The following is a 16,218-nucleotide window of genomic DNA, read 5'->3' on the forward strand; positions in this document are numbered from 1 at the left end:
ACAATGAGTCAAATGAGTTTTCTGGTAGTTCAAATATGGGCAAGAATGCATAGACTTGAGGAGTTTTAATTTAGCTTTTTTCCCCCAAATCCTCCCCACACAACAAGGTCACAACACAGCAGTCTCATTTAAATACATAGCAATTTCCACGTGGAAAAATTCATCTGCTTAGTATAAAGGAGATTTTAAACCTTTAAAATACACACAGCCAATATAATCATCCTGAGAAGTATGGGAGGCCACAGTCCAGACAAGCCGAAGCAGTGAGGAATCTACAAATCAACGTGCCTGGAACTTTATTGAGAAGCTGTTCTGGCTGAAGCCCAGGCTGTGGTATCACCAGACAAGAAGAACTTTCTAGGACACTGTCTCTTCCCCTGCTAAACTATTTATATTTGAATTTTTCTGGGGATATGGCTTGAATTACGTTCTTGTACTCAGCCTCATTTCATTAACTACTATTTACCGAGGAACTACTAGATAGTGTTGAGTCAAACAGATTTGTTCAAATCTCAGTTACTGTCTGACGGTCTTAGGGACTGAGGATATTTAAATTGTGTTCACCTAACATATCTCACACACACACACACACACACACACACACACACACACACACACAAAATGGAATATCATTCAGCCATAAAAAAGAAAGAAAGCTTGCTTTTTGCAACACCATGGGTGGACCTTGAGAGCATTATGCCAAGTGAGATAAGTCAAACAGAGAAAGAAAAATAGGGTATGAACCCACTTACACGTGGAATCTAAAAAAAGCCAGATTCATAGAGAACTGATGGTTACCAGGGGTTGTGTGTAGGGGAAATGGATACATGATGTTAAAGGAACAAACTTGCAGCTAGTACATCAATAAGTCCTGGAGACCTAATGTACAACATAGTGATTATAGTCAACAATACTATAGTATAAACTTCAAAGTTGTTAAGAGCCCATATCTTTTTTTTTTTTTTGCGGTACGCAGGCCTCTCACTGTTGTGGCCTTTCCCTTTCCCGGAGCACAGGCTCCGGACGCACAGGCTCAGCGGCCATGGCTCACGGGCCCAGCTGCTCCGCATGTGGGATCTTCTCGGACCGGGGCACGAACCCGCGTCCCCTGCGTCGGCAGGCGGACTCTCAACCACTGCGCCACCAGGGAAGCCCAAGAGCCCATATCTTAAAAGTTCTGAACACACACACACAAAGGTAATTATGTGAGGGGACAGAGGTATTAACTAAGCTTATTGTGATAATCGTGTCACAATATATAGTATCAAATTGTCATGTTGTACACCTTAAGTTTACATAGGTCATATGTTAATAAGATCTCAATAAACCTGGAAAAATATCAAATTCACCTGATGGGAAAGATGACCAGCTTGATCTAGGCTGCATTCCTTCCAGAGAGTTCTTCAAAAATTTTTTTAAATTAAATTAAAAATTTTGAAAATTAATCTAAAAATATAAAAAATTTTAATGGAAAAAATAGAAAATCAAAACATTAAAAAAGTTAAAACATCTAAAAATCCTTTTCAAAAAAGCTTCCCTCTGAGCTTTTGAGAAGAGGTTTCCTGTGAGTGGCACGTCAGTGCTGCACTGTTTCTCTTACCTGGAGAAATGTCTTGGCCCATAACCGTGACCTGACTTTCAGGACAGCGCTTTCTCCTCCCCCTAGTTGTCCCACTGCACAGGAGATTTGTAAGCACTCGATATTTGTACAGTTCTGCAAAAAACAACAGCAGTAGTGACGAACCAGTGTCTTTAAATTGTGGTAGAGAATCAACACTGAAGTCAGTTTATTTACATTTTGTTTCCTCAGAAGTCATCCCTTAATCCATAAACCTTAAATAAAGAACAAGTACACTGAAACGATCAAGAAAAAACACAGTTTGGCAGGAAAGATGCATCAATGTTAATGGTAATGTAGAGCTAAAACGGAACATAAAATACAACATAAAATTTAAGCTCTGTTCTAAGGACTTTAAAACAATCTTCCCACATCAGTGACTGAACTGCTGTTTCATATTATCAGAACTTGGGAAGATATTTCTTATAGACAATCACAACACCTGACCCTGGACTAAGTAAATCCTGAAAAAGCTTCGGAAGAAGGTCCATGAGTCCATTATCTCAGAGACCCAATGATATTAAGCCATTGACAGGTATTTGTTCCATAGCATTATTCTATCTAAGTTACTTCCTGGTTATGAGGCAGAATCTCCTACAAGTTCCATCCATTAAGCTGCATTTATTTACTTATTTATTTATAACTTTTATTGGAATATAGTTGATTTACAATGTTGTGTTAGTTTCAGGTGTACAGCAAAGTGAATCAGCTATATACATACATATATCCACTCTGTTTTAGATTCTTTTCCCATATAGGTCACCGCAGAGTACTGAGTAGAGTTCCCTGTGCTATACAGTAGGTTCTTATTAGTTATCTATTTTATATACAGTAGTGTGTATATGTCAATCCCAATCTCCCAGTTTATCCCTCGCCCACCTCTTTCCCCCCTAGTAACCATAAGTTTGTTTTCTACATCTGTGACTCTATTTCCCTTTTGTAAATAAATTCATTTGTACCATTTTTTTAGATTCCACATATATTAAGCTGTTTTTAAACTAGTCTGTAGGGTTGCCTAACTTATAATGGGTAACTTTTAATATATGAAGTGCATATTCCTAGAAAGAGTTCATTATGATGACATCCTATCGAATTGTGTTTTTCTGATTGGATCCCAATATGTAAATCAATGGACACCTCGCAATTCATTCTCTGTGTGCCCGTGGATAGGATGATATTTCTCGAATTGTACCCCCTCACTGACCTGGATTTATCTTGTGGATCATGCTTTATTCATTTTCCACCTCTCAAGCACTGATGCTCAGTAAGCATCAGTTTATTGGATATTATGTGAAGGAGTGGACTGAGGCATCTCACTTTAATGACACTGATAAACCACAGAGCAACCTGAGGAATGTACTATTGATACAATTAGAAACTGTTTTTGGACTTCCCTGGTGGTCCAGTGGTTAGGACTCTGCCCTTCCACTGCAAGGGGCACGGGTTTGATCCCTGGTCAGGGAAGTTTCCACGTGCGGTGTGGCCAAAAAATAAAACGTAATTCTCAACTTAAAAAAATGGTTTGAAAAAAAATAAAAACCTTTTCTGAGAACCTCAGAATTCTCCAAAAACAAAGCAGTCAGGATTGTGTATCTGATAAAGTCCAGTAAGGCCAGATTTCTCTAAGACGTTTCCAAATACAGGTGGGCTGGGCCGTTCTGGTTCCACTAGCTGGGTGCTGAGAGGTTTGGGGCCTTGTGCCTTGAGCAGGAGCAGGGATCTCAAAGTTCTACAGTTTGTGCCCCTTGTGAGGACTCTCCTGTTTGCCTGTGCTCCGTTACTGACGTGCTGTGTATCACCAATCCCACCCTCTGGAGGCAGAAGAGGGGAGTCAGAAGGAGGTAATTCTTGTAAACTCCCTGGGATGGTGGTCCCTGTTAGCTAGCTCTGTTGGAAGGTTTTTGGAGAAGGTGATGCTCAGGATGAATCTTGAAGGGCGAGGAAGAGTTACTTAGCAGTATGAGGTGAGGAGGGCATGGTTCTCCTGTATAAGACCAGGGCATGTTCAGAAGAGAGGAGAAAAGGGTATTTGGGGGGTGGGGTGGGCAGGTGGAGATGAGATAGGAATGAGGTAAAGTCTAGGTGGTAAAGAATCTTCCTATTTGCTAAGAAGTTTCAGTTTGATTCAGAAGGTCCCGGGAAGCCCATGAAGCATTTTAAGCCAGGGATCTAATCATGTTTGTATTTTAGGGGATGGGTGGTAGGTGAGGAAGAATGGAGGGAGAAGAGTGGGAGGCAAGGAGGTTGATAAAGGCCAAGTGAGAAATGGCCAGAGTCCAAGTGAGAAATGTGGGGCCCTGAACTGACGCAGTGGGACTGGAGAGAGGAAGATGAATTCTAGAGAAGTTTAGGAAGTAGAATAGATCCTTGGTGACTAATCAAAGGTTGGGACGAAGGAGAGGGAGGGATGGGGGAGCTCTTTTGTTTGGGGGATTGAGTGAATGGGTACTGGCTTTCCTGAGATTGGGAATGCTAGAGAAGAGGCACATTTCGGGGGGGTCATGGAGACAGTTTTGCACATGTTGGGGCTGGGGTCGATCAGACATCCAGATGGACCTATACAGTCTAGCGTGTAGTCAGGAGGGGCTAAGATGGCAGAAGGCGCACCTAGGCCTGACTGGAGTCACACAAGGGTCACACAAGAAATTTCTCTAAAAGAGCAAAATCGGTGGGAGAGAAGAGGAGGGGGCTGAGGATGGAATCCTGAGGCACAGGAGCATTTAGGGATGGGCAGAAGAGAAGTCGGTGAAAAATTCCAAGAAGGGGCAAGCCAGAAGGCAGGAAGAGAACCAGAAGAGAATGTTGTGGGGATGGCAAGAGATGAGATGATTTCAAGAAGTGGTCAAGAGTATCATATGCTGAGGAGGGTCAGAAAGATAAGGTTTCTGTACCCTGAGTAGTGAAAGGGAGGAAAAGAAAGCTTGGAGAGGAGGAGATGGGATGAAAAGTACAAAAGCAGCGGGGACCCAAGATGAGAAAGGCAAGGATATTCTTAGGCGGAGGAGAAATTATAGTTCCATGTTAACAGATACAGATTTTTCCTATGCAAATTGGAAATTATGATCCCAACACAGGATGCTGGCATTTTGCACTTTCAAATTCCTAATCAGAAATGGTATTCAGTAAGTTGTTTTTAACTAAACAAAAACTGTAGGAGGTCTTATTTAGCTTTTGATTTTAAAATAAACTTTGCATAATCACTCTCTATCCCAAACTGTTTTGACTTGAGGACATGGGGAGGTGGATGATTTGCAATTTTTGAACCAATAAGAGAGAAAGGGAATAAAACATGAGTTAGCAAAATCAGATATGGAAATAAAGGATCGTCTTGCTCTCATCTGTAAATAATACGTTTCTATGACATTCAGAGGTTAAAAATCGTCTTGTATTAAAAAGCTTTAATGAGACAGAGAAGGAGGGAAAAAATCTGACCTTACAACAGAAGTGAATAAAATATTCAAAGGAATTTTAGTTATTGAACTTCATTGTCTCAGCGTATGCATGAGAAATACACCAAAGTGGAAAATGGAAAATATATTCGAATCTTGATTTTCCAAATTGTTGGTTCCCATAGGTTTGGACATTGGTTCGCCAGAGGGCTTTCTCATTGGCACTGAATATGAGAATTCTATAGCTGTCAGTTATTGTTTTCTTTTTTTAAAAAAAATCAAGAAAAAGAGGGAGAGGACTCAAATCAATAAAATTAGAAATGAAAAAGGAGAAGTTACAACAGACACTGCAGAAATACAAAGCATCCTAAGAGACTACTACAAGCAACTCTATGCCAGTAAAATGGACAACCTGGAAGAAATGAACAAATACTTAGAAAGGTATAACCTTCCAAGACTGAACCAGGAAGAAACAGAAAATATGAACAGACCAATCACAAGTAATGAAATTGAAACTGTGGTTAAAAATCTTCCAACAAACAAAAGTCCAGGACCAGATGGCTTCACAGGTGAATTCTATCAAACATTTAGAGAAGAGCTAACACCCATCCTTCTCAAACTCTTCCAAAAACTTGCAGAGGAAGGAACACTCCCAAACTCATTCTATGAGGCCACCATCACCCTGATACCAAAACCAGACAAAGATACTACAAAAAAAGAAAATTACAGACCAATATCACTGATGAATATAGATGCAAAAATCCTCAACAAAATACTAGCAAACAGAATCCAACAACACATTAAAAGGATCATACACCATGATCAAGTGGGATTTATCCCAGGGATGCAAGGATTCTTCAATATACACAAATCAATCAATGTGATACACCATATTAACAAATTGAAGGGTAAAAACCATATGATCATCTCAATAGATACAGAAAAAGCTTTTGACAAAATTCAACACCCATTTATGATAAAAAACTCTCCAGAAAGTGGGCATAGAAGGAACCTACCTCAACATAATAAAGGTCATATATGACAAACCCACAGCAAACGTCATTCTCAATGGTGAAGAACCGAAAGCATTTCCTCTAAAATCAGGAACAAGACAAGGATGTCCACTCTCACCACTGTCATTCAACATAGTTTTGGAAGTCCTAGCCACGGCGATCAGAGACGAAAAAGAAATAAAAGGAATACAAATTGGAAAAGAAGAAGTAAAACTGTCACTGTTTGCAGATGACATGATACTATACATAGAGAATCCTAAAGATGCCACCAGAAAACTACTAGAGCTAATCAATGAATTTGGTAAAGTTGCAGGATACAAAATTAATGCACAGAAATCTCTTGCATTCCTATACACTAATGATGAAAAATCTGAAAGAGAAATTAAGGAAACACTCCCATTTACCAATGCAATAAAAAGAATAAAATACCTAGGAATGAACCTACCTAGGGAGACAAAAGACCTGTATGCAGAAAACTATAAGACACTGATGAAAGAAATTAAAGATGATACAAACAAATGGAGAGATATACCATGTTCTTGGATTGGAAGAATCAACATTGTGAAAATGACTATACTACCCAAAGCAATCTACAGATTCAATGCAATCCCTATCAAACTACCAATGGCATTTTTTTTACAGAATTAGAAAAAAAATCTTAAAATTTATATGGAGACAAAAAAGACCCCGAATAGCCAAAGCATTCTTGAGGGAACAAAACAGAGCTGGAGGAATCAGACTCCCTGACTTCAGACTATATTACAAAGCTACAGTAATCAAGACAATATGGTATTGACAGAAAAACAGAAATATAGATCAATGGCACAGGCTAGAAAGCCCAGAGATAAACCCACGCACCTGTGGTCAACTAATCTATGACAAAGGAGGCAAGGATATACAATGGAGAAAAGACAGTCTCTTCAATAAGTGGTGCTGGGAAAACTGGACAGCTACATGTAAAAGAATGAAATCAGAACACTCCCTAACCCCTACACAAAAATAAACTCAAAATGGATTAGAGACCTAAATGTAAGACTGGACACTATAAAACTCTTAGAGGAAAACATAGGAAGAACACTCTTTGACATAAATCACAGCAAGATCTTTTTTGATCTACCTCCTAGAGTAATAGAAATAAAAACAGAAATAAACGAATGGGACCTGATGAAACTTAAAAGCTTTTGCAAAGCAGAGGAAACTACAAACAAGACAAAAAGACAACCCTCAGAATGGGTGAAAATATTTGCAAATGAATCAACGGACAAAGGCTTAATCTCCAAAATATATAAACAGCTCATGCAGCTCAATATTAAAAGAACAACCCAATCCAAAAATGGGCAGAAGACCTAAATAGACACTTCTCCAGAGAAGACATGCAGATGGCCAAGAAGCACATGAAAAGCTGCTCAACATCACTAATTATTAGAGAAATGCAAATGAGAATGGGCATCATCAGAAAATCTACAAACAACAGATGCTGGAGAGGGTGTGGAGAAAAGGGAACCCTCTTGCACTGTTGGTAGGAATGTAAATTGATACAGCCACTATGCAGAACAGTATGGAGGTTCCTTAAAAAACTAAAAATAGAATTACCACCTGACCCAGCAATCTCACTACTGGGCATATACCCAGAGAAAACCATAATTCAAAAAGATACATGCACCCCAATGTTCATTGCAGCACTATTCACAATAGCCAGGTCATGGAAGCAACCTAAATGCCCATCAACAGACGAATGGATGAAGAAGATGTGGTACATATATACAATGGAATATTACTCAGCCATAAAAAGGAACGAAATTGGGTCATTTGTAGAGACGTGGATGAATCTAGAGACTGTCATAGAGAGTGAGGTAAGTCAGAAGGAGAAAAACAAATCTTGTATATTAATGCATACATGTGGAACCTAGAAAAATGGTACCGATAACTGGTTTGCAAGGTAGAAATTGAGACACAGATGTAGAGAACAAACGTATGGATACCAAGGGGGAAAAGCAGTGGGGTGGGGGGTGGTGTGATGAATTGGGCAATTGGGATTGACATTTATACACTAATACGTATAAAATAGATAACTAATAATAATAGATAATAATAATAAAATAGGTAACTAATAATAACTAATAATGCTGTATAAAAAAGAGAAAATTCAAAAAAAAAGGATTTGAGGTATAATTGACATAGAACACGATTAGTTTCAGGTATACAATGAAATGATTCGATATTTGTACATATTGTGAAATGAGCACCACAATAAGTCTACCTAACACCCATCACCACGCATAGTTACATAATTTTTTTTTCTTGTGATGAGCACTTTTAAGCTCTACTCTCTCAGCAACTTTCAAATATGCAGTACGGTATTATTAATTGTAGTAACCATGCTGTACCTTACAACCTCATAACTTAAATCATTGTTTTCTGTTCTGTCATTCTTCCTGGAAACTTTTAAAAAATAATAATATTAGTTTTATTAATTTATCGTAAACTGCATAGCATATAGATTCCCTACTCTTATGTTTTGAAAAATTAATTTACAGTGCCATAAAAATTTACAGGAACTTGAGTCATATCTGCCAACTGCCATAGCTTTTTGCCATGTAATTGCAGGTACTTCTATCAATATTATAATAAATGTTCCTCTCTTGATGTAAGTTTAACTGATTATGTTAGACTTGCTCCTTGCACTTTGTGGCCATTTCCGTGTTTGAAACTGTTTGTATGGTCAAGATGAAATAAATACATGTCAGAGCATGTTCAAGACATACATTTTCACTAATTAAATTTTTATTGTCTTTTCAGTGGGATCTGGGGAAGAAAACTAGGCAAATACATGTGTTCAGTCTGTCATCCTGACTTGAAAAAATTCTGTTTTATACTGCTGTTTTTCTATATATTTGGTTACTTTTTGCCCTACCCATCCCTATGTGTCTCTACTTGTGAAGCGCTGGGAGATTATGTTGGTTTTATTATCGTTTGTTACAATGATCAAAGATTCTTGAGACAGTACACTCATTATATGTGAGGTCTGGCATAAATTTTTTAAAAAGACATACATTGAAAGAAACCACAACATTTTAACCTTTTTTACACATACAACCAATGGCATTAACATTCACATTGGAATGAGTGGGAAAACTGAATCTAAAATGCTGAGTTATGGGACTTCCCTCTCCGTCCACTGGTTAAGACTCCGTACTTCCACTGCAGGGGGCAGGGGGTTGAAACTTGGTCCAGGAACTAAGATAAAATAGTGCATGACACGCAGCGTGGCCAGAAAAAAAAGCTGAGTCATGAATGCCGTCCACAGTTTCACGAAGGGCTGACTAAGCTCAGGCTAGATCCACCACAGACCCCACTGCTTTGGGCCCAGGAAATCTGCAAATACCATCCTCGATTCTTCCACTGGAGCAGAGAATTGTGAGAGTCAGGAATGGACACCCCAAGGACCCACTGCATGGGCAGTGTTCCAGGCTCACTTCAAACTCTCACCAGTTCAGTGTCTGGGGACCGGCTGATGACTGAATCTTTGTCTTCTTGAAATGCATGAAAGGTCACCTTTTATGTTTTCATTGTTATTTCTCTCCTGTGGCCCCCAGGGCAGGTTCAGAAGAGTGAAAAGGTTATATTACAAAAAATAAAAAAAAAAGTAGTTGCTTTCACACCTACAATACGTACTGCCCAAAATTTGGGCGTATCTGAGCCTGGGAGGGGACTGAAAAGCAGTACTTGAAGTTAAAACCACGTGCATTTGCGAATTCTGTCCAATCCAAAATCTGCGCACTGAGAAAACTCACCAGGACCTTGGCGGGGCTCTGTCTGTGAGGCTCCAGCGCAGGCACGTCTCTCTTCCTGACCAGATGAGGGATGGTGGAGTTTCGCAAAAAGGCGCTCAGCTCGGGGGTGTCTTCGGCGGGGGCAGCGGGCTGCAAAGAGCGAGCCAGAAACAGCACATCAGGTACATGAGCGCTCGGCACCTTTTCACTTGCCTTGAGTGCTAGGCAATTTTTTTTTTTCTTGACTGTGATTCACCTGAGAATTCAGACCCGTTCTCATTGACCAGCAGCATACGCATCAGCAAGAGGAACCACGCTGGCGGCAAACAAGCCTTTCCATTCTCCACTTATAGGAATCCCTGAAGCCCGGGGAATGCACTCCTGGAAAGTTTATCTTTATAAGCATAAGATTTTAAGCAGAAGTGATTTCCCCGTAAGGGCAGAGAGGGTGGAAATGACTTTCTAAGCGTGAGCTGTCATTTTCCCATTACTTTGCTCTCATTGTCGATCAGGGAACCGAGGGATATTCTGTGTGGTGAGATGCATCCTGAGGTGGCAGAAAAGTGAGGTGCTGATGGTGGGGAAACAGCCAGATGTGGTCAAGGACTTGGGCGTGTCTGGGCCCCAAACCCTGTAGCTGTTAAGTAGTGCTCCCTCAGGAGAGAGCTGTGTTGCAATGAACATGACTCTTCCCTAGCACACCACGTGAACAGTGTGCCATGATGGAGCTTGTTTTCAGCCCTGAGTTTGTTTTGCAAGTGTTCCAGAACTTACGATGTTATCTCAGGCTCCATGCTGGCCCTATCTGATCACCGAATAAATATTTTGAGAATTCCAGTAAATCACACATAGTATCCCATTAAAATTCTTTATTTTAGACCGACTGAATATAAAACCTAATTTTTTGCTCCCCACTACCTGTCCCTGACAGCACATCTTCTTTTACCCAGTCTTTTTTTTGTAGTCACAGGAAGAATCCTAGTATGCTCGTCTCCGTGGAATGAAAAAAGATATGCCTACACTGCAGCTGAAACGATAGGGCTCATCATGTCCTAAGAACCTAGAAAAATCTACTGGATAAACAGAAAGATAGAGTCCAGGCTTCTTGGTATGACACAGCCCCCTATATGCTGACCTCCGTCTGCTGCACCAGCCTCCCCCTTCATCAAGAGGCCCGGGCATCCTGCTTCCCAGCAAGCAGAACGATGCTCCACTCCTGCCCTGCACCAGGCTGACTCCCTGAGGCCTGTCTGATGTTCCAGATGATGGCTGTGCTCTCCATCAGCACCTGTCAAGCTGTACAGTCACTGTCTGCCAACTGGTCTGAGTTGCCCCATGAGAAAATGTCAAGTGAGAAGCATAGAGTCATATATAACATCCAACAAATATCAGAAAAAAAAAAAAAAGAGGAAGGAGACCCAGCCGGGAAAAGTCACAGGGGGAAATCAGATGTAGGAGACACCCCAGGAAAGTGATTCTGCAGCAGCCTCAGGAAAAGAAAGTTGCAGAAATAGTGACTGATGGGCTAGATTCTTTGCTCTTCCTCCCATGGACAGGTTAGGGTCCAATCCCCCCCTTAAGCCTGGGCTGGCTTCAGGGACTTGCTTGACCAAAAGAATGTAGCAGAAAAGAAAAATAAATGAAAAATAAGTGACTAAGAATGTTAAATCCTGCCGAGGAATAAAGAAAGGTTAGGACTAAAAGGATTCACTGAATTTGTCACTTAAGTCTTAAGTATGGACATACGATCCAGCAACTCCACTTCTGGATAGTCACCCGAAGAAAACAAAAACACTAACTGGGAAAGCTATCTGCCCTCATGTTCAGTGCAACACTGTTTCCAATAGCCAAACCTGGAAGCAACCTAAGTGTCCACCAGCGGATGAATGGACAAAGAAATTGTGCTAAACATATACAACGATATACAATGCAGAATTATTCAGCCATAAAAAAGAAGGAAGTCCTGCCATTTGTGACAACACGGATGGACCTTGAGGGCAATATGTTCAGTGAAATAAGACACAGAAAGACCTTATGATCTTACTTACAAGTGAAATCTAAGAAAACAAAAACAAAAAAGAATCACGAAACAAACTTATCAGAGAATAGATTGGTGGTTGTGAGAGGTGAGGGTCAGTGGTGGGTGAAATGGGTGAAGGGGATCAAAAAGTACAAATCTCAGTTATAAAGTAAATAAGTCCTGGGGATGTAATGTATAGCATGGTGGCTATAAGTAACAATAGTGTAGTGTATATCTGAAAACTGCTAAGAGAGTACATCTTAAAAGTTCTCATCCCAAGGGAAAAAAATTTGTAAATATATAAAGTGATGGGTGTTAACCAGACATCATGATCATTTTGCAATAGATACAAATATCGAATCATTATGTTGTACATCTGAATACAATAAAATGTTATATGTCAATTATATCTCAATTAAAAACAAAAAAAGAAGTTATGGATGCCCTTTCCTGAGCAGGGGATTGGTATAGGTGGAAACTGAACCACAGAAGCTAAAGAATGAATGGGTTTAGAGAAATGGATAATTATTTGAAGAAGTATGAAATTAAATCTCAATCTTATTCTCATATTAACTAATTCCTAATGGCTAAGAGATGAGGTGCAGCTTCATCCTCCAAATAAGAAAGCACTGGAACAAAGCAAAATAAAACATGAATATTCTTAGCAGCTATTTATAAGGGAGACAAAAGATAGTAGCATAAAGCTTTAAGGGCATAAAGAGGATGCTGGTTTAAAAGTTACGACATTTATACAAAAGACTACTGGACAGTTTTTTTAAAATGATGTAGAGCTATGGAGTAATTTAGAAAGATATAAGATCTTAGTAAGAGGAAAAGGCAGGCTACAAAATTGCACACATAATACGATTTTTTAAAATGGCTGTTTATTTACATTGTGCGTCAGAAATAGGACTATTCAGAATAGCCATCTAATTGTTAGGCAGTGGTGGAGTTTTAATGATATTAAGGAAGTTTTGCTAATTACTTTTTAGGTATGATAATGGAATTATGGATTTCTAAAGAGTGTCCTTAATTATTGGCAATATACAATGAAATGTTTATGGGTGAAGTGAAAAAATAATGCATAAATAAATAGAAAATATAACAGTAAGTGGGTGGTGACATTACTGGAAATTAAATATTTTCTTCTTTATCTTTTTACGTCTTGCCTGATATATTCCTATGATGGACGTTTAGTACCTCTTAAGATGAAAACCAAAAAAATTATAATAAGAGTAAAAGAGAAATAAGGAAGTAGGGGTAGCAAGCTTGGCTAACAGTGGAAGGGAAAAGAAATCCGTTCTTGTAAGAGGATACAGAGGCAAGTTATTTGCTTATTGTTTGTTTTGAAGATGGAGGAAATAAGTAACGTTATAGGCTCCAAGGAAGGAGCTAGTAGAGAGGAGGTTGCAGATACAGGAAACGGGGAATAGTCAATGCAGCAAAGTTAAATTTGGAACTGGGAGAACTTTCCTCTGAAAGTGCTGGAGAGGAGCTAAGGATGAGGGAGAGATGATTGGAAGGTGTATGTGTGGGCGGGAGGCGAGCGGTGAGGAGGAATTTGGAATGGGAAATGGGTCATTTGAAGACTGTCTCGCTTTAAGGTCACCTGCTAATAGTAGTGATGTTCAAGAGACTGGATAGGAGGTACGGGGAGAGGAGTGAAGGTCTGGAGAAGCCGGTTGAGGAGAGCCGAAGGGAGAGACCATCAGATGGCAGAGGGGAGTCTGCAGATGCTGCGGGGTGAGGGTCAGCCCCATGGCCTTTGCAGTATTCCAGGACAATGGCAGGTGAGCCATGAGTTAGCTCAGGGATACTCAGTGGTGGAGAATCTGATAGAGAAACCTTTACAGCGTAAGATTAAAACTTGAGCTTAGACAGAAAATTCAGAATTGTGGAAATCTTTAAGATTCCCTTATATGTTTTCCATCATACACTCTGTGTGTGTGTGTGTGTGTGTGTGTGTGTGTGTGTGTGTAATTTTTGCTTTGAGATTTGTTATGTCCAATTTCTTCTTTTTTTAATAGGTCACTGAGAGACTTGTTAACTTTGTAAGTAACCAAACTATAGAGCAGAGATGCTGGAAAGAACTAGGGCATATGTTTATTCCCAAGGTGTAGCCTAGTAGTAGTAGTAGTAGTAGTAGCAGCAGCAGCGGTGGTAGCAGTAGTAGCTGTAGTAAAATAATAACCCAAAGAGAAGAAAACTCTTCAGCTTCCTGTGTGTTCATATCAGATGCAGCTTGTGCACGGATAACGTTATGACACAACCTATTGTGGTGGTCCCTGGTGTACCGTTTCTCACAAATATTTCTAAGTGGTCTCTCGGTAAAACAAAGGACTTTCTCTGAGCTAGAGAATGAACGTATGACACAGCAGGGGTTGGCTGATAAAATGTGTCTTTCTTTTAGTGACATTTTTTCACAAACAGAGGAAGCCGCGCTTAAACACCATCATCAGAAAGTCTTCCAATGGCTCGCAACACAGTTTTCTCAAATGGCATTCCAGAAATTATTTCCAAGGACAAAACAAAATACAACCCAAAAAACAAGGTAGAAGTTATCCAAGAAATGTAAACAGTTAGTTAAAGGCTATTTTCCAGATGAATTTTCAGAGCCTGTTTCACAATGGATCATGAACCCATAAGTCAAGTTTTTCCTTAATCTGAAACCCTTAGGGGTGAGGGAGGCTGGCCCCTTAGCGCCCATGTTAGGCGGACTTCCAGTTCAGGGTAATGTTTGCTAAGTGCTGTGCAAGCTGGTGGTAAACACTCATGTATCTTCTTTAGAACAAACATGAAAATTGCTTCTTCCTGCAGTAAGGAAATGATTGTTAGCAATATGGCTCTCTCCCCAGGGCTAGTCTGAATCTGACCCCAACAGGAGTTTTCTATTTTCATAAATCTTCACAAACTCTTACTCTAGGATAGGTTGAAATTTACAGATTAAAGGGATACTGTGTGGCTGGAATGTGCAATGCAGTTGGAAATGCAGCGTTGGAAGAAGAGTTGGGTGACATTGGATTAAGGGCTCTGTGGATCCAAACAAACGCAACACACACTCTGTTTTCAACTTGTTTGTCATTTGCCTTCGGATTTCGGATATTCCTAGTCCACAAGGGGCGGCGCCCTTCTCTCCTGTGACACTTTGCCTGTAATTAAATCGAAACAGACAAGTCCAAGGGGTCGGTCCACCATGCCATTTTCTTTAAGACATAAATGTTCAGGATTTGTTGGGAGAGAAAAAAAACCACAGCTGTTTTTTAACCTCCTGAACAGTTCATGCAAAGCATAACTGAAAGAATCAGTTCACTCCTTTGGTGATTTTGAAGCTTAGTTGTTGGACATGTGTATTTACCTTCTGAAATATACATGAGAACTTGAAGACCATCTTAAAGAGAAGGTAAGGCAAAGAGAAATAGACCTCAGAAAGTATGTCTTTGGTGGCTGAAAATTGGCCATGTGATAAGTAACACTACTACAGGTGGTGTTATAAGTAACAGGTGAATGAAATTCCTCTATCAGAGAGAGCAGGAGAGAAAGGAGAGAGAGAGGAGAGAGGAGAGAGGGAGGGGAGAGAGAGAGGGGGAGGGAAGGGCGGGGGAGAGAGGGAGGGGAGAGAGAGGGGGAGAGAGGGAGGGGAGAGAGGGAGGGGAGGGGGGAGGGAAGGGGGGAGAGAAGGAGGGGAGAGAGGGAGGAGGAGGGAAGGGTGAGGGAGAGAGAGGGAAAGAGAGACAGAGAGAGAGAGAGTTGGGCTGGGAGCTGCTGACCTACGAAGTACCAAGTGTCCTGCACTCTGAATTAACAAGAAGCAGTAGCACATGGAGGCAGTTATGAAGGAAGAAAATTCTCTTAAGGATAAGACAAAACTATGCAAGTTTGCCAAGCCACTGTCTGATTTAAAAAAGCAATTTGCAGGGCTGTAATCCCTGATGAACAGTTTCTGTGTTTCTGCTTTCCATGTCTGCACTCTCTGGTTGTAATTTGGACTTCCTGTGGGAGCGATCTTGTTCGAGAGATCAGTTCTCAGTGGTAACTTCCTGCTTTCTGCGGCTCCAAAGACAGTTCTTTCTACCTTGGCTTTCTCTCTTGCTATCAGTTGTCCTAGTCCAGTCCCCATGAGATCATTTTTACCTCAGGATTCTCCCTTCTTGAACTCAGCCCCAGAACATTCTACTGTGATCTTAACGCAGGTTGGATTTGACCACCTTGTTTGTTTTGCTCTCTGGGCACAGTCTTACGATCCGTAGCTCTGTGTCCCAGCATCTCGTACTTGGCCGTTCCTGACAAAATCTTGCCAATTAAAAAAATTCTTTACTCTCTATGCAAATTTGCTTCCTTAGTCGTGTTTACTTTTTCAACTTCATCTTATTGAGAGATTGTAGCCTGTTTGAAGGACTCTCCCAAC

The 16,218-nt window shown here is 40.4% G+C and overlaps 1 protein-coding gene across 2 annotated transcripts in view; it reads right to left on the minus strand.

The window, feature by feature from the left end:
- The window catches only part of ITGA8 (integrin subunit alpha 8), a 184,060-nt gene that overhangs the window by 29,282 nt on the left and 138,560 nt on the right, over positions 1 to 16,218 (minus strand). For both annotated transcript variants that reach the window (XM_067703950.1, XM_067703955.1), the window contains exons 26-27: positions 9,815 to 9,943; positions 1,601 to 1,714 (exon numbers count right to left, since the gene is read on the minus strand). In XM_067703950.1, coding sequence (XP_067560051.1) covers positions 1,601 to 1,714; positions 9,815 to 9,943 — 243 coding nt within the window. The remainder of the gene's footprint in view (positions 1 to 1,600; positions 1,715 to 9,814; positions 9,944 to 16,218) is intronic.

Source organism: Pseudorca crassidens, chromosome 1, assembly GCF_039906515.1.
Source record: "Pseudorca crassidens isolate mPseCra1 chromosome 1, mPseCra1.hap1, whole genome shotgun sequence".
In the NCBI taxonomy this organism is placed as follows: Eukaryota; Metazoa; Chordata; class Mammalia; order Artiodactyla; family Delphinidae; genus Pseudorca; species Pseudorca crassidens.